Source organism: Triturus cristatus, chromosome 5_1 (assembly GCF_964204655.1).
Source record: "Triturus cristatus chromosome 5_1, aTriCri1.1, whole genome shotgun sequence".
NCBI classification, from domain to species: Eukaryota; Metazoa; Chordata; class Amphibia; order Caudata; family Salamandridae; genus Triturus; species Triturus cristatus.
This window is the reverse complement of record NC_140587.1, coordinates 51,852,413-51,874,315: the sequence shown is the minus strand read 5'-3', so window position 1 is coordinate 51,874,315 and position 21,903 is coordinate 51,852,413. Positions and strand designations below refer to the sequence as shown.

Sequence of the window (21,903 nt, the reverse complement as noted above, 5' to 3'; positions counted from 1 at the left end):
GGCGGGATATCTGCACTAGTGGTGGAGGCTCCAAAGTCATGGCGGGATCTCTGCACTCGTGGCGGGATCTCTGCACTAGTGACGAAGACTCCAAAGTCATGGCATAATCCCTGCACTCATGGCTGGATATCTGCACTAGTGGTGGAGGCTCCAAAGTCATGGCGGGATCTCTGCACTCGTGGAGGGATCTCTACACTAGTGGCAAAGGCTCCAAAGTCATGGCGGGATCTCTGCACTCGTGGCGGGATATCTGCACTAGTGGTGGAGGTTCCGAAGCCATGGCCGGATCTCTGCATTTGTGGCGGGATATCTGCACTAGTGGTGGAGGCTCCGAAGTCATGGCCGGATCTCTGCACTTGTGGCGGGATATCTGCATTAGTGGTGGAGGCTCCGAAGTCATGGCCGGATCTCTGCACTTGTGGCGGGATATCTGCACTAGTGGTGGAGGCTCCGAAGTCATGGCCGGATCTCTGCACTTGTGGCAGGATATCTGCACTAGTGGTGGAGGCTCCGAAGTCATGGCAGGATCTCTGCACTCGTGGCGGGATATCTGCACTAGTATCGGAGGCTCCGAAGTCATGGTGGGATCTCTGCACTCGTGGTGGGATATCTGCACTAGTGGTGGAGGCTCCAAAGTCATGGCCGGATCTCTGCACTCGTGGCGGGATCTCTGCACTAGTGGTGGAAGCTCCAAAGTCATGGCCGGATCTCTGCACTCGTGGTGGGATCTCTGCACTAGTGGCAAAGGCTTCAAAGTCATGGCAGAATCTCTACACTCGTGGCGGGATGTCTGCACTAGTGGTGGAGGCTCTGAAGTCATGGCGGGATCTCTGCACTCATGGCGGGATCTCTGCACTAGTGGCAAAGGCTCCAAAGTCATGGCGGGATCTCTGCACTTGTGGCGGGATATCTGCACTAGTGGTGGAGGCTCCGAAGTCATGGCCGGATCTCTGCACTTGTGGCAGGATCTCTGCACTAGTGGCAAAGGCTCCTAAGTCATGGCTGGATCTCTGCACTCATGGCGGGACATCTGCACTAGTGGTGGAGGCTCCGAAGTCATCGCAGGATCTCTGCACTAGTGGCAAAGGCTCCGAAGTCATGGCAGGATCTATGCACAAGTGGCAGGATCTCTGCACTAGTTGCAAAGGCTCCTAAGTCATGGCTGGATCTCTGCCCTCGTGGCGGGATATCTGCACTAGTGGTGGAGGCTCCGAAGTCATGGTGGGATCTCTGCACTCGTGGTGGGATATCTGCACTAGTGGTGGAGGCTCCGAAGTCATGGCCGGATCTCTGCACTCGTGGCGGGATCTCTGCACTAGTGGTGGAAGCTCCAAAGTCATGGCCGGATCTCTGCACTCCTGGCGGGATCTCTGCACTAGTGGCAAAGGCTCCAAAGTCATGGCAGAATCTCTGCACTCGTGGCGGGATGTCTGCACTAGTGGTGGAGGCTCCGAAGTCATGGCAGGATCTCTGCTCTTGTGGCAGGATCTCTGCACTAGTGGCAAAGGCTCCAAAGTCATGGCCGGATCTCTGCACTCGTGGCGGGATATCTGCACTAGTGGTGGAGGCTCCGAAGTCATGGCGGGATCTCTGCACTCGTGGCGGGATCTCTGCACTAGTGGCAAAGGCTCCAAAGTCGTGGTGGGATCTCTGCACTTGTGGTGGGATCTCTGCACTTGTGGCGGGATATCTGCATTAGTGGTGGAGGCTCCGAAGTCATGGCCGGATCTCTGCACTTGTGGAAGGATATCTGCACTAGTGGTGGAGGCTCCGAAGTCATGGCAGGATCTCTGCACTCGTGGCAGGATCACTGCACTAGTGGCAAAGGCTCCTAAGTCATGGCTGGATCTCTGCACTCATGGCGGGACATCTGCACTAGTGGTGGAGGCTCCGAAGTCATGGCAGGATCTCTGCACTAGTGGCAAAGGCTCCGAAGTCATGGCAGGATCTATGCACTCGTGGCAGGATCTCTGCACTAGTGGCAAAGGCTCCTAAGTCATGGCTGGATCTCTGCCCTCGTGGCGGTATATCTGCACTAGTGGTGGAGGCTCGTAGTCATGGCGGGATCTCTGCACTAGTGGCAAAGACTCCAAAGTCATGGCGGGATCTCTGAACTCGTGGCGGGATATCTGCACTAGTGGTGGAGGCTCCGAAGTCATGGTGGGATCTCTGCACTCGTGGTGGGATCTCTGCACTAGTGGCAAAGGCTCCAAAGTCATGGCTGGATCTCTGCACTCGTGGCGGGATATCTGCACTAGTGGTGGAGGCTCCGATGTCATGGCTGGATCTCTGCACTAGTGGCAAAGACTCCAAAGTCTTGGCAGGATCTCTGAACTCATGGCGGGATATCTGCACTAGTGGTGGAGGCTCCGAAGTCATGGCGGGATCTCTGCACTCATGGTGGGATCTCTGCACTAGTGGCAAAGGTTTCAAAGTCATGGCGGGATCTCTGCACTTGTGGCTGGATATATGCACTAGTGGTGGAGGCTCAGAAGTCATGGCGGGATCTCTGCACTCGTGGTGGGATCTCTGCTCTAGTGGCAAAGGCTCCAAAGTCATGGCGGGATCTCTGCACTCGTGGCGGGATATCTGCACAAGTGGTGGAGGCTCCAAAGTCATGGCGGGGTCTCTGCACTGGTGGTGGGATCTCTGCACTAGTGGCAAAGGCTCCAAAGTCATGGCAGTATCTCTTAACTCGTGGCGGGATATCTGCACTAGTGGTGGAGGCTCCGAAGTCATGGCGGGATCTCTGCACTCGTGGTGCGATCTCTGCACTAGTGGCAAAGGCTCCAAAGTCATGGTGGGATCTCTGCACTCGTGGCAGGATATCTGCACTAGTGGTGGAGGCTCCAAAGTCATGGCGGGATCTCTGCACTCGTGGCGGGATCTCTGCACTAGTTGCAAAGGCTCCAAAGTCATGGCAGGATCTCTGCACTCGTGCAGGATATCTGCACTAGTGGCAAAGGCTCCTAAGTCATGGCTGGATCTCTGCACTCGTGGCGGGATATCTGCACTAGTGGTGGAGGCTCCGAAGTCATGGCCGGATCTCTGCACTTGTGGCGGGATATCTGCACTAGTGGTGGAGGCTCCAAAGTCATGGCCGGATCTCTGCACTTGTGGCGGGATATCTGTACTAGTGGTGGAGGCTCCGAAGTCATGGCCGGATCTCTGCACTTGTGGCGGGATATCTGCACTAGTGGTGGAGGCTCCGAAGTCATGGCAGGATCTCTGCACTCTTGGCGGGATATCTGCAATAGTGGCGGAGGCTCCGAAGTCATGGTGGGATCTCTGCACTCGTGGTGGGATATCTGCACTAGTGGTGGAGGCTCCGAAGTCATGGCCGGATCTCTGCACTCGTGGCGGGATCTCTGCACTAGTGGTGGAAGCTCCAAAGTCATGGCCAGATCTCTGCACTCGTGGAGGGATCTCTGCACTAGTGGCAAAGGCTCCAAAGTCATGGCAGAATCTCTGCACTCGTGGCGGGATATCTGCACTAGTGGTGGAGGCTCCGAAGTCATGGCAGGATCTCTGCTCTTGTGGCAGGATCTCTGCACTAGTGGCAAAGGCTCCAAAGTCATGGCCGGATCTCTGCACTCGTGGCGGGATATCTGCACTAGTGGTGGAGGCTCCGAAGTCATGGCAGGATCTCTGCACTCGTGGCGGGATCTCTGCACTAGTGGCAAAGGCTCCAAAGTCATGGCGGGATCTCTGCACTTGTGGCTGGATATCTGCACTAGTGGTGGAGGCTCTGAAGTCATGGCCGGATCTCTGCACTTGTGGCGGGATATCTGCACTAGGGGTGGAGGCTCCGAAGTCATGACAGGATCTCTGCACTCGTGGCAGGATATCTGCACTAGTGGTGGAGGCTCCGAAGTCATGGCGGGATCTCTGCACTAGTGGCAAAGACTCCAAAGTCATGGCGGGATCTCTGAACTCGTGGCGGGATATCTGCACTAGTGGTGGAGGCTCCGAAGTCATGGTGGGATCTCTGCACTCGTGGTGGGATCTCTGCACTAGTGGCAAAGGCTCCAAAGTCATGGCGGGATCTCTGCACTCGTGGTGGGATATCTGCACTAGTGGCAAAGGCTCCCAAGTCATGGCTGGATCTCTGCACTCGTGGCGGGATATCTGCACTAGTGGTGGAGGCTCCGATGTCATGGCGGGATCTCTGCACTAGTGCCAAAGACTCCAAAGTCTTGGCAGGATCTCTGAACTCGTGGCGGGATATCTGCACTAGTGGTGGAGGCTCCGAAGTCATGGCGGGATCTCTGCACTCGTGGTGGGATCTCTGCACTAGTGGCAAAGGCTTCAAAGTCATGGCGGGATCTCTGCACTTGTGGCTGGATATATGCACTAGTGGTGAAGGCTCCGAAGTCATGGCGGGATCTCTGCACTCGTGGTGGGATCTCTGCTCTAGTGGCAAAGGCTCCAAAGTCATGGCGGGATCTCTTAACTCGTGGCGGGATATCTGCACTAGTGGTGGAGGCTCCGAAGTCATGGCGGGATCTCTGCACTCGTGGTGCGATCTCTGCACTAGTGGCAAAGGCTCCAAAGTCATGGTGGGATCTCTGCACTCGTGGCGGGATATCTGCACTAGTGGTGGAGGCTCCAAAGTCATGGCAGGATCTCTGCACTCGTGGCGGGATCTCTGCACTAGTTGCAAAGGCTCCAAAGTCATGGCAGGATCTCTGCACTCGTGCGGGATATCTGCACTAGTGGCAAAGGCTCCTAAGTCATGGCTGGATCTCTGCACTCGTGGCGGGATATCTGCACTAGTGGTGGAGGCTCCGAAGTCATGGCCGGATCTCTGCACTTGTGGCGGGATATCTGCACTAGTGGTGGAGGCTCCGAAGTCATGGCCGAATCTCTGCACTTGTGGCGGGATATCTGTACTAGTGGTGGAGGCTCCGAAGTCATGGCCGGATCTCTGCACTTGTGGCGGGATATCTGCACTAGTGGTGGAGGCTCCGAAGTCATGGCAGGATCTCTGCACTCTTGGCGGGATATCTGCACTAGTGGCGGAGGCTCCGAAGTCATGGTGGGATCTCTGCACTCGTGGTGGGATATCTGCACTAGTGGTGGAGGCTCCGAAGTCATGGCCGGATCTCTGCACTCGTGGCGGGATCTCTGCACTAGTGTTGGAAGCTCCAAAGTCATGGCCGGATCTCTGCACTCGTGGAGGGATCTCTGCACTAGTGGCAAAGGCTCCAAAGTCATGGCAGAATCTCTGCACTCGTGGCGGGATATCTGCACTAGTGGTGGAGGCTCCGAAGTCATGGCAGGATCTCTGCTCTTGTGGCAGGATCTCTGCACTAGTGGCAAAGGCCCCAAAGTCATGGCCGGATCTCTGCACTCGTGGCGGAATATCTGCACTAGTGGTGGAGGCTCCGAAGTCATGGCAGGATCTCTGCACTCGTGGCGGGATCTCTGCACTAGTGGCAAAGGCTCCAAAGTCATAGCGGGATCTCTGCACTTGTGGCTGGATATCTGCACTAGTGGTGGAGGCTCCGAAGTCATGGCCGGATCTCTGCACTTGTGGCGGGATATCTGCACTAGGGGTGGAGGCTCCGAAGTCATGGCAGGATCTCTGCACTCGTGGCAGGATATCTCCACTAGTGGTGGAGGCTCCGAAGTCATGGCGGGATCTCTGCACTAGTGGCAAAGACTCCAAAGTCATGGCGGGATCTCTGAACTCGTGGCGGGATATCTGCACTAGTGGTGGAGGCTCCGAAGTCATGGTGGGATCTCTGCACTCGTGGTGGGATCTCTGCACTAGTGGCAAAGGCTCCAAAGTCATGGCGGGATCTCTGCACTCGTGGTGGGATATCTGCACTAGTGGCAAAGGCTCCCAAGTCATGGCTGGATCTCTGCACTCGTGGCGGGATATCTGCACTAGTGGTGGAGGCTCCGATGTCATGGCGGGATCTCTGCACTAGTGGCAAAGACTCCAAAGTCTTGGCAGGATCTCTGAACTCGTGGCGGGATATCTGCACTAGTGGTGGAGGCTCCGAAGTCATGGCGGGATCTCTGCACTCGTGGTGGGATCTCTGCACTAGTGGCAAAGGCTTCAAAGTCATGGCGGGATCTCTGCACTTGTGGCTGGATATATGCACTAGTGGTGGAGGCTTCGAAGTCATGGCGGGATCTCTGCACTCGTGGTGGGATCTCTGCTCTAGTGGCAAAGGCTCCAAAGTCATGGCGGGATCTCTTAACTCGTGGCGGGATATCTGCACTAGTGGTGGAGGCTCCGAAGTCATGGCGGGATCTCTGCACTCGTGGTGCGATCTCTGCACTAGTGGCAAAGGCTCCAAAGTCATGGTGGGATCTCTGCACTCGTGGCAGGATATCTGCACTAGTGGTGGAGGCTCCAAAGTCATGGCGGGATCTCTGCACTCGTGGCGGGATCTCTGCACTAGTTGCAAAGGCTCCAAAGTCATGGCAGGATCTCTGCACTCGTGCGGGATATCTGCACTAGTGGCAAAGGCTCCTAAGTCATGGCTGGATCTCTGCACTCGTGGCGGGATATCTGCACTAGTGGTGGAGGCTCCGAAGTCATGGCCGGATCTCTGCACTTGTGGCGGGATATCTGCACTAGTGGTGGAGGCTCCGAAGTCATGGCCGAATCTCTGCACTTGTGGCGGGATATCTGTACTAGTGGTGGAGGCTCCGAAGTCATGGCCGGATCTCTGCACTTGTGGCGGGATATCTGCACTAGTGGTGGAGGCTCCGAAGTCATGGCAGGATCTCTGCTCTCTTGTCGGGATATCTGCACTAGTGGCGGAGGCTCCGAAGTCATGGTGGGATCTCTGCACTCGTGGTGGGATATCTGCACTAGTGGTGGAGGCTCCGAAGTCATGGCCGGATCTCTGCACTCGTGGCGGGATCTCTGCACTAGTGGTGGAAGCTCCAAAGTCATGGCCGGATCTCTGCACTCGTGGCGGGATCTCTGCACTAGTGGCAAAGGCTCCAAAGTCATGGCAGAATCTCTGCACTCGTGGCGGGATATCTGCACTAGTGGTGGAGGCTCCGAAGTCATGGCAGGATCTCTGCTCTTGAGGCAGGATCTCTGCACTAGTGGCAAAGGCTCCAAAGTCATGGCAGAATCTCTGCACTCGTGGCGGGATATCTGCACTAGTGGTGGAGGCTCCGAAGTCATGGCAGGATCTCTGCACTCGTGGCGGGATCTCTGCACTAGTGGCAAAGGCTCCAAAGTCATGGCAGGATCTCTGCACTTGTGGCTGGATATCTGCACTAGTGGTGGAGGCTCCGAAGTCATGGCCGGATCTCTGTACTTGTGGCGGGATATCTGCACTAGTGGTGGAGGCTCCGAAGTCATGGCAGGATCTCTGCACTCGTGGAAGAATCTCTGCACTAGTGGCAAAGGCTCCTAAGTCATGGCTGGATCTCTGCACTCATGGCTGGACATCTGCACTAGTGGTGGAGGCTCCGAAGTCATGGCAGGATCTCTGCACTAGTGGCAAAGGCTCCGAAGTCATGGCAGGATCTCTGCACTCGTGGCGGGATATCTGTACTAGTGGTGGAGGCTCCGAAGTCATGGCCGGATCTCTGCACTTGTGGCGGGATATCTGCACTAGTGGTGGAGGCTCCGAAGTCATGGCAGGATCTCTGCTCTCTTGTCGGGATATCTGCACTAGTGGCGGAGGCTCCGAAGTCATGGTGGGATCTCTGCACTCGTGGTGGGATATCTGCACTAGTGGTGGAGGCTCCGAAGTCATGGCCGGATCTCTGCACTCGTGGCGGGATCTCTGCACTAGTGGTGGAAGCTCCAAAGTCATGGCCGGATCTCTGCACTCGTGGCGGGATCTCTGCACTAGTGGCAAAGGCTCCAAAGTCATGGCAGAATCTCTGCACTCGTGGCGGGATATCTGCACTAGTGGTGGAGGCTCCGAAGTCATGGCAGGATCTCTGCTCTTGAGGCAGGATCTCTGCACTAGTGGCAAAGGCTCCAAAGTCATGGCAGAATCTCTGCACTCGTGGCGGGATATCTGCACTAGTGGTGGAGGCTCCGAAGTCATGGCAGGATCTCTGCACTCGTGGCGGGATCTCTGCACTAGTGGCAAAGGCTCCAAAGTCATGGCAGGATCTCTGCACTTGTGGCTGGATATCTGCACTAGTGGTGGAGGCTCCGAAGTCATGGCCGGATCTCTGTACTTGTGGCGGGATATCTGCACTAGTGGTGGAGGCTCCGAAGTCATGGCAGGATCTCTGCACTCGTGGAAGAATCTCTGCACTAGTGGCAAAGGCTCCTAAGTCATGGCTGGATCTCTGCACTCATGGCTGGACATCTGCACTAGTGGTGGAGGCTCCGAAGTCATGGCAGGATCTCTGCACTAGTGGCAAAGGCTCCGAAGTCATGGCAGGATCTCTGCACTCGTGGCAGGTTCTCTGCACTAGTGGCAAAGGCTCCTAAGTCATGGCTGGATCTCTGCACTCGTGGCGGGATATCTGCACTAGTGGTGGAGGCTCCGAAGTCATGGCGGGATCTCTGCACTAGTGGCAAAGACTCCAAAGTCATGGCGGGATCTCTGAACTCGTGGCGGGATATCTGCACTAGTGGTGGAGGCTCCGAAGTCATGGCAGGATCTCTGCACTCGTGGTGGGATCTCTGCACTAGTGGCAAAGGCTCCAAAGTCATGGCGGGATCTCTGCACTCGTGGCGGGATATCTGCACTAGTGGTGGAGGCTCCAAAGTCATGGCGGGATCTCTGCACTCGTGGCGGGATCTCTGCACTAGTGGCAAAGGCTCCAAAGTCATGGCAGGATCTCTGCACTCGTGGCGGGATATCTGCACTAGTGGCAAAGGCTCCTAAGTCATTGCTGGATCTCTGCACTCGTGGCGGGATATCTGCACTAGTGGTGGAGGCTCCGAAGTCATGGCGGGATCTCTGCACTAGTGGCAAAGACTCCAAAGTCTTGGCAGGATCTCTGCACTCGTGGCGGGATATTTGCACTAGTGGTGGAGGCTCCGAAGTCATAGCGGGATCTCTGCACTAGTGGCAAAGACTCCAAAGTCTTGGCAGGATCTCTGAACTCGTGGCGGGATATCTGCACTAGTGGTGGAGGCTCCGAAGTCATGGCGGGATATCTGCACTAGTGGCAAAGACTCCAAAGTCTTGGCAGGATCTCTGAACTCGTGGCGGGATATCTGCACTAGTGGTGGAGGCTCCGAAGTCATGGCGGGATCTCTGCACTCGTGGTGGGATCTCTGCACTAGTGGCAAAGGCTCCAAAGTCATGGCGGGATCTCTGCACTTGTGGCTGGATATATGCACTAGTGGTGGAGGCTCCAAAGTCATGGCGGGATCTCTGCACTCATGGCGGGATCTCTGCACTAGTGGCAAAGGCTCCAAAGTCAGTGCAGGATCTCTGCACTTGTGCGGGATATCTGCACTAGTGGCAAAGGCTCCTAAGTCATGGCAGGATCTCTGCACTCGTGGCGGGATATCTGCACTAGTGGTGGAGGCTCCGAAGTCCTGGCGGGATCTCTGCACTAGTGGCAAAGGCTCCAAAGTCATGGCGGGATCTCTGCACTCGTGGCGGGATATCTGCACTAGTGGTGGAGGCTCCGAAGTCATGGCCGGATCTCTGCACTTGTGGCGGGATATCTGTACTAGTGGTGGAGGCTTCGAAGTCATGGCCGGATCTCTGCACTTGTGGCGGGATATCTGCACTAGTGGTGGAGGCTCCAAAGTCATGGCAGGATCTCTGCACTCTTGGCGGGATATCTGCACTAGTGGCGGAGGCTCCGAAGTCATGGTGGGATCTCTGCACTCGTGGTGGGATATCTGCACTAGTGGTGGAGGCTCCGAAGTCATGGCCGGATCTCTGCACTCGTGGCGGGATCTCTGCACTAGTGGTGGAAGCTCCAAAGTCATGGCCGGATCTCTGCACTCGTGGCGGGATCTCTGCACTAGTGGCAAAGGCTCCAAAGTCATGGCAGAATCTCTGCACTCGTGGCGGGATATCTGCACTAGTGGTGGAGGCTCCGAAGTCATGGCAGGATCTCTGCTCTTGTGGTGGGATCTCTGCACTAGTGGCAAAGGCTCCAAAGTCATGGCGGGATCTCTGCACTCGTGGCGGGATATCTGCACTAGTGGTGGAGGCTCCAAAGTCATGGCGGGATCTCTGCACTCGTGGCGGGATCTCTGCACTAGTGGCAAAGGCTCCAAAGTCATGGCAGGATCTCTGCACTCGTGGCGGGATATCTGCACTAGTGGCAAAGGCTCCTAAGTCATTGCTGGATCTCTGCACTCGTGGCGGGATATCTGCACTAGTGGTGGAGGCTCCGAAGTCATGGCGGGATCTCTGCACTAGTGGCAAAGACTCCAAAGTCTTGGCAGGATCTCTGAACTCGTGGCGCGATATCTAAACTACTGGTGGAGGCTCCGAAGTCATGGCGGGATCTCTGCACTCATGGTGGGATCTCTGCACTAGTGGCAAAGGCTCCAAAGTCATGGCGGGATCTCTGCACTTGTGGCTGGATATATGCACTAGTGTTGGAGGCTCCAAAGTCATGGCGGGATCTCTGCACTCATGGTGGGATCTCTGCACTAGTGGCAAAGGCTCCAAAGTCATGGCAGGATCTCTGCACTCGTGCGGGATATCTGCACTAGTGGCAAAGGCTCCTAAGTCATGGCAGGATCTCTGCACTCGTGGCGGGATATCTGCACTAGTGGTGGAGGCTCCGAAATCATGGCCGGATCTCTGCACTAGTGGCAAAGACTCCAAAGTCATGGCGGGATCTCTGAACTCGTGGCGGGATATCTGCACTAGTGGTGGAGGCTCCGAAGTCATGGCGGGATCTCTGCACTTGTGGTGGGATCTCTGCACTAGTGGCAAAGGCTCCAAAGTCATGGCGGGATCTCTGCACTCGTGGCGGGATATCTGCACTAGTGGTGGAGGCTCCAAAGTCATGGCGGGATCTCTGCACTCGTGGTGGGATCACTGCACTAGTGGCAAAGGCTCCAAAGTCATGGCGGGATCTCTGCACTCGTGGCGGGATATCTGCACTAGTGGTGGAGGCTCCGAAGTCATGGCAGGATCTCTGCACTCGTGGCGGGATCTCTGCACTAGTGGCAAAGGCTCCAAAGTCATAGCGGGATCTCTGCACTTGTGGCTGGATATCTGCACTAGTGGTGGAGGCTCCGAAGTCATGGCCGGATCTCTGCACTTGTGGCGGGATATCTGCACTAGGGGTGGAGGCTCCGAAGTCATGGCAGGATCTCTGCACTCGTGGCAGGATATCTCCACTAGTGGTGGAGGCTCCGAAGTCATGGCGGGATCTCTGCACTAGTGGCAAAGACTCCAAAGTCATGGCGGGATCTCTGAACTCGTGGCGGGATATCTGCACTAGTGGTGGAGGCTCCGAAGTCATGGTGGGATCTCTGCACTCGTGGTGGGATCTCTGCACTAGTGGCAAAGGCTCCAAAGTCATGGCGGGATCTCTGCACTCGTGGTGGGATATCTGCACTAGTGGCAAAGGCTCCCAAGTCATGGCTGGATCTCTGCACTCGTGGCGGGATATCTGCACTAGTGGTGGAGGCTCCGATGTCATGGCGGGATCTCTGCACTAGTGGCAAAGACTCCAAAGTCTTGGCAGGATCTCTGAACTCGTGGCGGGATATCTGCACTAGTGGTGGAGGCTCCGAAGTCATGGCGGGATCTCTGCACTCGTGGTGGGATCTCTGCACTAGTGGCAAAGGCTTCAAAGTCATGGCGGGATCTCTGCACTTGTGGCTGGATATATGCACTAGTGGTGGAGGCTTCGAAGTCATGGCGGGATCTCTGCACTCGTGGTGGGATCTCTGCTCTAGTGGCAAAGGCTCCAAAGTCATGGCGGGATCTCTTAACTCGTGGTGGGATATCTGCACTAGTGGTGGAGGCTCCGAAGTCATGGCGGGATCTCTGCACTCGTGGTGCGATCTCTGCACTAGTGGCAAAGGCTCCAAAGTCATGGTGGGATCTCTGCACTCGTGGCGGGATATCTGCACTAGTGGTGGAGGCTCCAAAGTCATGGCGGGATCTCTGCACTCGTGGCGGGATCTCTGCACTAGTTGCAAAGGCTCCAAAGTCATGGCAGGATCTCTGCACTCGTGCGGGATATCTGCACTAGTGGCAAAGGCTCCTAAGTCATGGCTGGATCTCTGCACTCGTGGCGGGATATCTGCACTAGTGGTGGAGGCTCCGAAGTCATGGCCGGATCTCTGCACTTGTGGCGGGATATCTGCACTAGTGGTGGAGGCTCCGAAGTCATGGCCGAATCTCTGCACTTGTGGCGGGATATCTGTACTAGTGGTGGAGGCTCCGAAGTCATGGCCGGATCTCTGCACTTGTGGCGGGATATCTGCACTAGTGGTGGAGGCTCCGAAGTCATGGCAGGATCTCTGCTCTCTTGTCGGGATATCTGCACTAGTGGCGGAGGCTCCGAAGTCATGGTGGGATCTCTGCACTCGTGGTGGGATATCTGCACTAGTGGTGGAGGCTCCGAAGTCATGGCCGGATCTCTGCACTCGTGGCGGGATCTCTGCACTAGTGGTGGAAGCTCCAAAGTCATGGCCGGATCTCTGCACTCGTGGCGGGATCTCTGCACTAGTGGCAAAGGCTCCAAAGTCATGGCAGAATCTCTGCACTCGTGGCGGGATATCTGCACTAGTGGTGGAGGCTCCGAAGTCATGGCAGGATCTCTGCTCTTGAGGCAGGATCTCTGCACTAGTGGCAAAGGCTCCAAAGTCATGGCAGAATCTCTGCACTCGTGGCGGGATATCTGCACTAGTGGTGGAGGCTCCGAAGTCATGGCAGGATCTCTGCACTCGTGGCGGGATCTCTGCACTAGTGGCAAATGCTCCAAAGTCATGGCAGGATCTCTGCACTTGTGGCTGGATATCTGCACTAGTGGTGGAGGCTCCGAAGTCATGGCCGGATCTCTGTACTTGTGGCGGGATATCTGCACTAGTGGTGGAGGCTCCGAAGTCATGGCAGGATCTCTGCACTCGTGGAAGAATCTCTGCACTAGTGGCAAAGGCTCCTAAGTCATGGCTGGATCTCTGCACTCATGGCTGGACATCTGCACTAGTGGTGGAGGCTCCGAAGTCATGGCAGGATCTCTGCACTAGTGGCAAAGGCTCCGAAGTCATGGCAGGATCTCTGCACTCGTGGCAGGTTCTCTGCACTAGTGGCAAAGGCTCCTAAGTCATGGCTGGATCTCTGCACTCGTGGCGGGATATCTGCACTAGTGGTGGAGGCTCCGAAGTCATGGTGGGATCTCTGCACTCGTGGTGGGATATCTGCACTAGTGGTGGAGGCTCCGAAGTCATGGCCGGATCTCTGCACTCGTGGCGGGATCTCTGCACTAGTGGTGGAAGCTCCAAAGTCATGGCCGGATCTCTGCACTCGTGGCGGGATCTCTGCACTAGTGGCAAAGGCTCCAAAGTCATGGCAGAATCTCTGCACTCGTGGCGGGATATCTGCACTAGTGGTGGAGGCTCCGAAGTCATGGCAGGATCTCTGCTCTTGAGGCAGGATCTCTGCACTAGTGGCAAAGGCTCCAAAGTCATGGCAGAATCTCTGCACTCGTGGCGGGATATCTGCACTAGTGGTGGAGGCTCCGAAGTCATGGCAGGATCTCTGCACTCGTGGCGGGATCTCTGCACTAGTGGCAAAGGCTCCAAAGTCATGGCAGGATCTCTGCACTTGTGGCTGGATATCTGCACTAGTGGTGGAGGCTCCGAAGTCATGGCCGGATCTCTGTACTTGTGGCGGGATATCTGCACTAGTGGTGGAGGCTCCGAAGTCATGGCAGGATCTCTGCACTCGTGGAAGAATCTCTGCACTAGTGGCAAAGGCTCCTAAGTCATGGCTGGATCTCTGCACTCATGGCTGGACATCTGCACTAGTGGTGGAGGCTCCGAAGTCATGGCAGGATCTCTGCACTAGTGGCAAAGGCTCCGAAGTCATGGCAGGATCTCTGCACTCGTGGCAGGTTCTCTGCACTAGTGGCAAAGGCTCCTAAGTCATGGCTGGATCTCTGCACTCGTGGCGGGATATCTGCACTAGTGGTGGAGGCTCCGAAGTCATGGCGGGATCTCTGCACTAGTGGCAAAGACTCCAAAGTCATGGCGGGATCTCTGAACTCGTGGCGGGATATCTGCACTAGTGGTGGAGGCTCCGAAGTCATGGCAGGATCTCTGCACTCGTGGTGGGATCTCTGCACTAGTGGCAAAGGCTCCAAAGTCATGGCGGGATCTCTGCACTCGTGGTGGGATATCTGCACTAGTGGTGGAGGCTCCAAAGTCATGGCGGGATCTCTGCACTCGTGGCGGGATCTCTGCACTAGTGGCAAAGGCTCCAAAGTCATGGCAGGATCTCTGCACTCGTGGCGGGATATCTGCACTAGTGGCAAAGGCTCCTAAGTCATTGCTGGATCTCTGCACTCGTGGCGGGATATCTGCACTAGTGGTGGAGGCTCCGAAGTCATGGCGGGATCTCTGCACTAGTGGCAAAGACTCCAAAGTCTTGGCAGGATCTCTGCACTCGTGGCGGGATATTTGCACTAGTGGTGGAGGCTCCGAAGTCATAGCGGGATCTCTGCACTAGTGGCAAAGACTCCAAAGTCTTGGCAGGATCTCTGAACTCGTGGCGGGATATCTGCACTAGTGGTGGAGGCTCCGAAGTCATGGCGGGATATCTGCACTAGTGGCAAAGACTCCAAAGTCTTGGCAGGATCTCTGAACTCGTGGCGGGATATCTGCACTAGTGGTGGAGGCTCCGAAGTCATGGCGGGATCTCTGCACTCGTGGTGGGATCTCTGCACTAGTGGCAAAGGCTCCAGAGTCATGGCGGGATCTCTGCACTTGTGGCTGGATATATGCACTAGTGGTGGAGGCTCCAAAGTCATGGCGGGATCTCTGCACTCATGGCGGGATCTCTGCACTAGTGGCAAAGGCTCCAAAGTCAGTGCAGGATCTCTGCACTTGTGCGGGATATCTGCACTAGTGGCAAAGGCTCCTAAGTCATGGCAGGATCTCTGCACTCGTGGCGGTATATCTGCACTAGTGGTGGAGGCTCCGAAGTCCTGGCGGGATCTCTGCACTAGTGGCAAAGACTCCGAAGTCATGGCGGGATCTCTGAACTCGTGGCGGGATATCTGCACTAGTGGTGGAGGCTCCGAAGTCATGGCCGGATCTCTGCACTTGTGGCGGGATATCTGTACTAGTGGTGGAGGCTTCGAAGTCATGGCCGGATCTCTGCACTTGTGGCGGGATATCTGCACTAGTGGTGGAGGCTCCAAAGTCATGGCAGGATCTCTGCACTCTTGGCGGGATATCTGCACTAGTGGCGGAGGCTCCGAAGTCATGGTGGGATCTCTGCACTCGTGGTGGGATATCTGCACTAGTGGTGGAGGCTCCGAAGTCATGGCCGGATCTCTGCACTCGTGGCGGGATCTCTGCACTAGTGGTGGAAGCTCCAAAGTCATGGCCGGATCTCTGCACTCGTGGCGGGATCTCTGCACTAGTGGCAAAGGCTCCAAAGTCATGGCAGAATCTCTGCACTCGTGGCGGGATATCTGCACTAGTGGTGGAGGCTCCGAAGTCATGGCAGGATCTCTGCTCTTGTGGCAGGATCTCTGCACTAGTGGCAAAGGCTCCAAAGTCATGGCCGGATCTCTGCACTCGTGGCGGGATATCTGCACTAGTGGTGGAGGCTCCGAAGTCATTGCAGGATCTCTGCACTCGTGGCGGGATCTCTGCACTAGTGGCAAAGGCTCCAAAGTCATGGCAGGATCTCTGCACTTGTGGCTGGATATCTGCACTAGTGGTGGAGGCTCCGAAGTCATGGCCGGATCTCTGCACTTGTGGTGGGATATCTGCACTAGTGGTGGAGGCTCCGAAGTCATGGCAGGATCTCTGCACTCGTGGAAGGATCTCTGCACTAGTGGCAAAGGCTCCTAAGTCATGGCTGGATCTCTGCACTCATGGCTGGACATCTGCACTAGTGGTGGAGGCTCCGAAGTCATGGCAGGATCTCTGCACTAGTGGCAAAGGCTCCGAAGTCATGGCTGGATCTCTGCACTCATGGCGGTATATCTGCACTAGTGGTGGAGGCTCCGAAGTCATGGCGGGATCTCTGCACTAGTGGCAAAGACTCCAAAGTCATGGCGGGATCTCTGAACTCGTGGCGGGATATCTGCACTAGTGGTGGAGGCTCCGAAGTCATGGCAGGATCTCTGCACTCGTGGTGGGATCTCTGCAATAGTGGCAAAGGCTCCAAAGTCATGGCGGGATCTCTGCACTCGTGGCGGGATATCTGCACTAGTGGTGGAGGCTCCAAAGTCATGGCGGGATCTCTGCACTCATGGCGGGATCTCTGCACTAGTGGCAAAGGCTCCAAAGTCATGGCAGGATCTCTGCACTCGTGGCGGGATATCTGCACTAGTGGCAAAGGCTCCTAAGTCATTGCTGGATCTCTGCACTCGTGGCGGGATATCTGCACTAGTGGTGGAGGCTCCGAAGTCATGGCGGGATCTCTGCACTAGTGGCAAAGACTCCAAAGTCTTGGCAGGATCTCTGCACTCGTGGCGGGATATTTGCACTAGTGGTGGAGGCTCCGAAGTCATGGCGGGATCTCTGCACTAGTGGCAAAGACTCCAAAGTCTTGGCAGGATCTCTGAACTCGTGGCGCGATATCTAAACTACTGGTGGAGGCTCCGAAGTCATGGCGGGATCTCTGCACTCGTGGTGGGATCTCTGCACTAGTGGCAAAGGCTCCAAAGTCATGGCGGGATCTCTGCACTTGTGGCTGGATATATGCACTAGTGTTGGAGGCTCCAAAGTCATGGCGGGATCTCTGCACTCATGGTGGGATCTCTGCACTAGTGGCAAAGGCTCCAAAGTCATGGCAGGATCTCTGCACTCGTGCGGGATATCTGCACTAGTGGCAAAGGCTCCTAAGTCATGGCAGGATCTCTGCACTCGTGGCGGGATATCTGCACTAGTGGTGGAGGCTCCGAAATCATGGCCGGATCTCTGCACTAGTGGCAAAGACTCCAAAGTCATGGCGGGATCTCTGAACTCGTGGCGGGATATCTGCACTAGTGGTGGAGGCTCCGAAGTCATGGCGGGATCTCTGCACTTGTGGTGGGATCTCTGCACTAGTGGCAAAGGCTCCAAAGTCATGGCGGGATCTCTGCACTCGTGGCGGGATATCTGCACTAGTGGTGGAGGCTCCAAAGTCATGGCGGGATCTCTGCACTCGTGGTGGGATCACTGCACTAGTGGCAAAGGCTCCAAAGTCATGGCAGTATCTCTGCACTCGTGGCGGGATATCTGCACTAGTGGTGGAGGCTCCGAAGTCATGGCGGGATCTCTGCACTAGTGGCAAAGACTCCAAAGTCATGGCGGGATCTCTGAACTCGTGGCGGGATATCTGCACTAGTGGTGGAGGCTCCGAAGTCATGGCGGGATCTCTGCACTCGTGGTGGGATCTCTGCTCTAGTGGCAAAGGCTCCAAAGTCATGGCGGGATCTCTGCACTCGTGGTGGGATATCTGCACTAGTGGTGGAGGCTCCAAAGTCATGGCGGGATCTCTGCACTCGTGGCGGGATCTCTGCACTAGTGGCGAAGACTCCAAAGTCATGGCACGATCCCTGCACTCGTGGTGGCATCTCTGCGCTAGTGGCAAAGGCTCCAAAGTCATGGCAGGATCTTCACACCTGTGGTGGGCCCTGCCAGTTTCTGCTGGAGCGAGCTCCTGATTTACACCTTCCCAATTCCTGGGCCTTTAGCTGCCATCAGTTGGGATTCTCCTGAAGTTTTGAGCTCTTAACAACCGCAAACTGTGCTAAGCAACAACCTTTAGTTCCGGTGCACGAGACTCTTCATGCAACAAATACCGCCAGCAACAACCGGCAATGCAATATCTGCACTCTCTAGTTCTGCTGATTGGATTTTTGTCGGTTTGGTGTCCAATAAAATATCACATTTTATAATTGTTTTTGTGCTGGATAAAGACTCCTCTAAGTTCAGTTTTAATGCCAAGCTGCCAGAGGGTTAAGCACCTGTGTGGTTCATCCTGACAGGGATTCTGGCTGTTGCTTGAGAAGAGCACATTTCCCCCTTAAACAATAACCCAATGTCTCACAACACACATGATCAAAGATGGTAAGTGCTTTCCAGGGTTACAAGTCATCTCCTGCACCTACTTCCATACCTTCCTTACATCTATGACCTTTTGTATTTCTATTTAGAGGTCCCAAGCTGGGGTAATTGTCTTCTTCTTTGTTGTTCTATTTAGGAACTCTATGTGGTCACCCAAGGAGCCATGGATCAGGGGGAGTCCTCAGTCACAGTGAACCGGTCACATAGGGAGCCTTTGATCCAACAGTCTGTTACCACACCCTAGACCCAGACTATCTTGTTGCTCATCTGCAGGTTTTTTGTTCGTCCCAAGATCACACCATGAGAGCATGGCGTGATTGTGCTGAGAGCCACATGATTTGCATTCTATCAGCAATGTTCTAGGGGACCGGCCATTCCCATTACTCCACCACCCCTGTTGGATATACCTGCACCAACATTTGAGCTTGTTGCGTTTTCTGTGACTGCTTTTCTTTGTCTTTCATTATTACCATACTTTTTACAACTGTGTTTCTGTTTTTCAGGTTGTTCAGAATGGAGAAGACACAGACCTACTTTCTGCTTTCCCTTCTAGCAGCAGTAAGTCTCAGACTTCCAGGATCTAATGCTTTTAACACTGAAAAGGACCACTTCTCCTCCAAATATGACCTGCTCTGCACAGAGTTCAGTCAGGAATATTCTTACTGCTGGTGCAACACGCTAAATGGGTGGGATTACTGCTCATTTGAGCAGAACCGCACCCATGACAAGCAGCGGTGCAAGCCCGACCACACTTGTGCTAAGCATGGAAAAGGATACTCCTGGTGTAACACAGACAATGGAAAGTGGGGATACTGTGGACAAGTTGCACCAAAGAGTGGTTTCCAAGACCAGGCTAAGATTGTATCCCACATGACATCCAGTTTCATGTCCTGTTTGAATGACTGCGGCCGGGCGATGGGCAAAGACTACTTCTGGTGCTACACCTCGGTAGGCTGGGATTACTGCTCCCCGATGCCGCAGGTCACGACCAGGAACCAGCAGTGCCGTGCGGACTTCCCTTGTAGTCTACATGGGGAAAGTTACTACTGGTGCTACACAATAGCCTCCAAATGGGACTATTGTGGGGTTTTCCAGGCTGCAGAGTGCACTTATAAGGAAGCTGATTCTTGGAAGACTACAACTCAAGGCTCTGAACCTCAGCTGATGTGTACTGAACACAGTGACACCACAACCACACAAACATCTTTCATGGCAGAGACTGTGACTGTCTGGACCACTGGAGACCCTCACTATCACGAAGCAGCAGTGGTGCTCCTCTCCCGCTGGAACAACAGCCTCATGATACGCAAGAGTAGTCCAGAGGTGCTGACCAGCGAGCACTTGAATCTCATCATGAAAGGCATGTCCACTCACGATGCGGAGTCCTATTACCACTTCCAAATACGGATAGCAGCCCTGTCGAGTGAAAGCGGGCCCATTGCAGAAGTGCGCATCCCAGAAAGTAAGGGGGTCCCAGAGAGGTTCATCCGCAGAGCATTCATGGATAGTTTATCGCGGAAGACCAGGATCCGCCTCAGCGTTGCGCAGTACTGAGGAGTCGTCACATGACTCTTGGTCAATATCCTATGTGTACTAGCTGGCGTCTTTAATGATATATCAGAACCAATCAAACACCACAGGAGTGCATTACCCCCTTCTGTTTCTGAGTCTTTCATATCTCAACGAATCAATTCTCATTCGATGAATATCTGTAAATCAATGTCGTCTCTTCGAGGTCTGTTTTAGGACATTCCCTGCCCTCAGTGATAGAAATGAAGCCAAAGATCTCAGAATTTATTGCTAATCTCTTCCAAGAACAGCAGAATCTTAAAACTGATGACTTCTGCACTCTAGAACTCAAGACATCATCTACACAAAACGAGAGGACTTCGTCAACAAGAAAGGACATCTCTAGAGCAAGCCAACACATGAAACTTTATCCAATTAGATTTTAAAGGGTTTCACTGATTAATAAATAATAATTAAGAGCAAACCAAGAAATAAGAGATAATTTGAATTGGCTTTAAGAAGGTTTACTCTGAAAGAGTTTACAGTCTAGATCAGGCCTACATATAACATATTATCCAAATAGAATTTAACGGATTTCACAGAGGAAGAAGGTATCGCAGTCTAACACAACCTACGAGTGACAGATTACGCAATTATATTTTAAGGGGTTTCACTGAGTAAGAGAATACAGTCTGGAGAAAGACTGTGAATGACACATTATCGGTAAAACTTTGTGGGGTGTAAATGAATAAGAGATTACAGTCTAGATAAAGAATACGAATGACAGATTATGCACGTAGACTTCAAGGGGTATCTCTGGAGATAGGATCACAATCTAGAGAAGGCCACAAATGAAAGATTATCGAAATAGACTTTAATGGGTTTCACTGAGGAAGAGATTACAGTCTAGAGCAAGCCTACAAATAGCAGGCTATCCAAATGAATTTAAGGAGTGTCACAGAAGAAAGAAAAAAATCTATGGATTGTACAGCTTTTACTTTAGAGGACAACATTTCAGCAGTCTAGGTGGTTGGAAAATGAACCAAAAATTAATCAGAGGACATTATAGCCTTATAGCCTGCCATAGCGGGCTATACCGGCTATTAAAGGCCCACTCCAGCGTTTCGGCTCGGGCCTTTAACAAGGGAGCGGGACTTTAATAGCCGGTATAGCCCAGCTACGAAGGGCTATAAGGCTATTTGAACATTCTGCCACTATTGTATTGTATTGTATTGTATCTGGGTTTTGTATCGCGCCAACTCACCGACAGGTCTCAAAGCGCTACTGACCAAGTACAGAACGAAAGACGGAAAAAGATATATAGATGGCAGGTCTAGCAGTTCATTATTGAAGCGGGAAACGCGTTCTTGAAGAGTAAGGTCTTCAAAGACTTCCGAAAGCGGAGGAGATTGGGCTCTCTACGAAGCGCCTCTGGCAGCTTATTCCAGTTGATAGGAGCCTGCACTGAGAAAGATCTGCCTCCTTTGGTGGTTAGCTTAAAGCGTGGTTGAGACAGTAAGAAAGAACCCGACGATCGCAAGATGCGTTTAGGTTCGTGGAGCTCGAGCCTTTCTTTTATATAAGCTGGCGCCTGTCCGTGTAATGCTTTGTGGCAGATACACATGCTTTTGAACTCCACTCTCTGCAGCATGGGCAGCCAGTGTAATCGGTGGAGCAGGGGGGAAGCATGGGTCCTCCTTGGTACTCCAAAGATCAGGCGTGCTGCGTCGTTTAGAATGACCTGGAGACGGCTAATGGAATACTTTGGAAGGCCGAGATACAGCACATTTCCATAGTCTATTCTAGACACTATTGTGGCTAACACAATGGTTTGCAGCATATTCCTCGAGAGCAGGGGGGCGAGTTTATGTAGTTGCCTGATTAAGTTAGTACAGCAGCCAACTACAGCAGAAACTTGATTAGCCATTGAGAGTTCTTGATCAATTTTCATCCCAAGACTCTTGACATTGGGGCATGGTTTAGGGGTAGGGCCTAGCTCTTGTGGCCAGTATAGGTCGCTCCAGGGGGACACAGCAGTTGAAATAACCAGGACTTCCGTTTTATCCGGATTGATTTTCAGCAAGTTAGATGACATCCAGTTCACTGTGAAGCGTAGGATGTCTTGAGCCACTGATTGTGCCGATGATGTATTGTCGATGCTCAGCAAAAGCTGAGTATCGTCGGCATAGTTGAATACTTTACACTTCATGTTTGCCAGTGAC

General features: G+C 54.1%; 1 protein-coding gene across 1 annotated transcript in view; it reads left to right on the top strand.

Annotated features, from left to right (window-relative positions):
- LOC146830146 (uncharacterized) overlaps nucleotides 1-20,438 on the top strand; it is a 35,502-nt gene extending 15,064 nt beyond the window's left edge. Inside the window, exon 2 of the mRNA XM_085604397.1 lies at nucleotides 18,676-20,438. Coding sequence (XP_085460523.1) covers nucleotides 18,676-19,726 — 1,051 coding nt within the window. The 3' untranslated portion in view covers nucleotides 19,727-20,438. The remainder of the gene's footprint in view (nucleotides 1-18,675) is intronic.
- The last annotated feature ends 1,465 nt before the right edge of the window (nucleotides 20,439-21,903 follow it).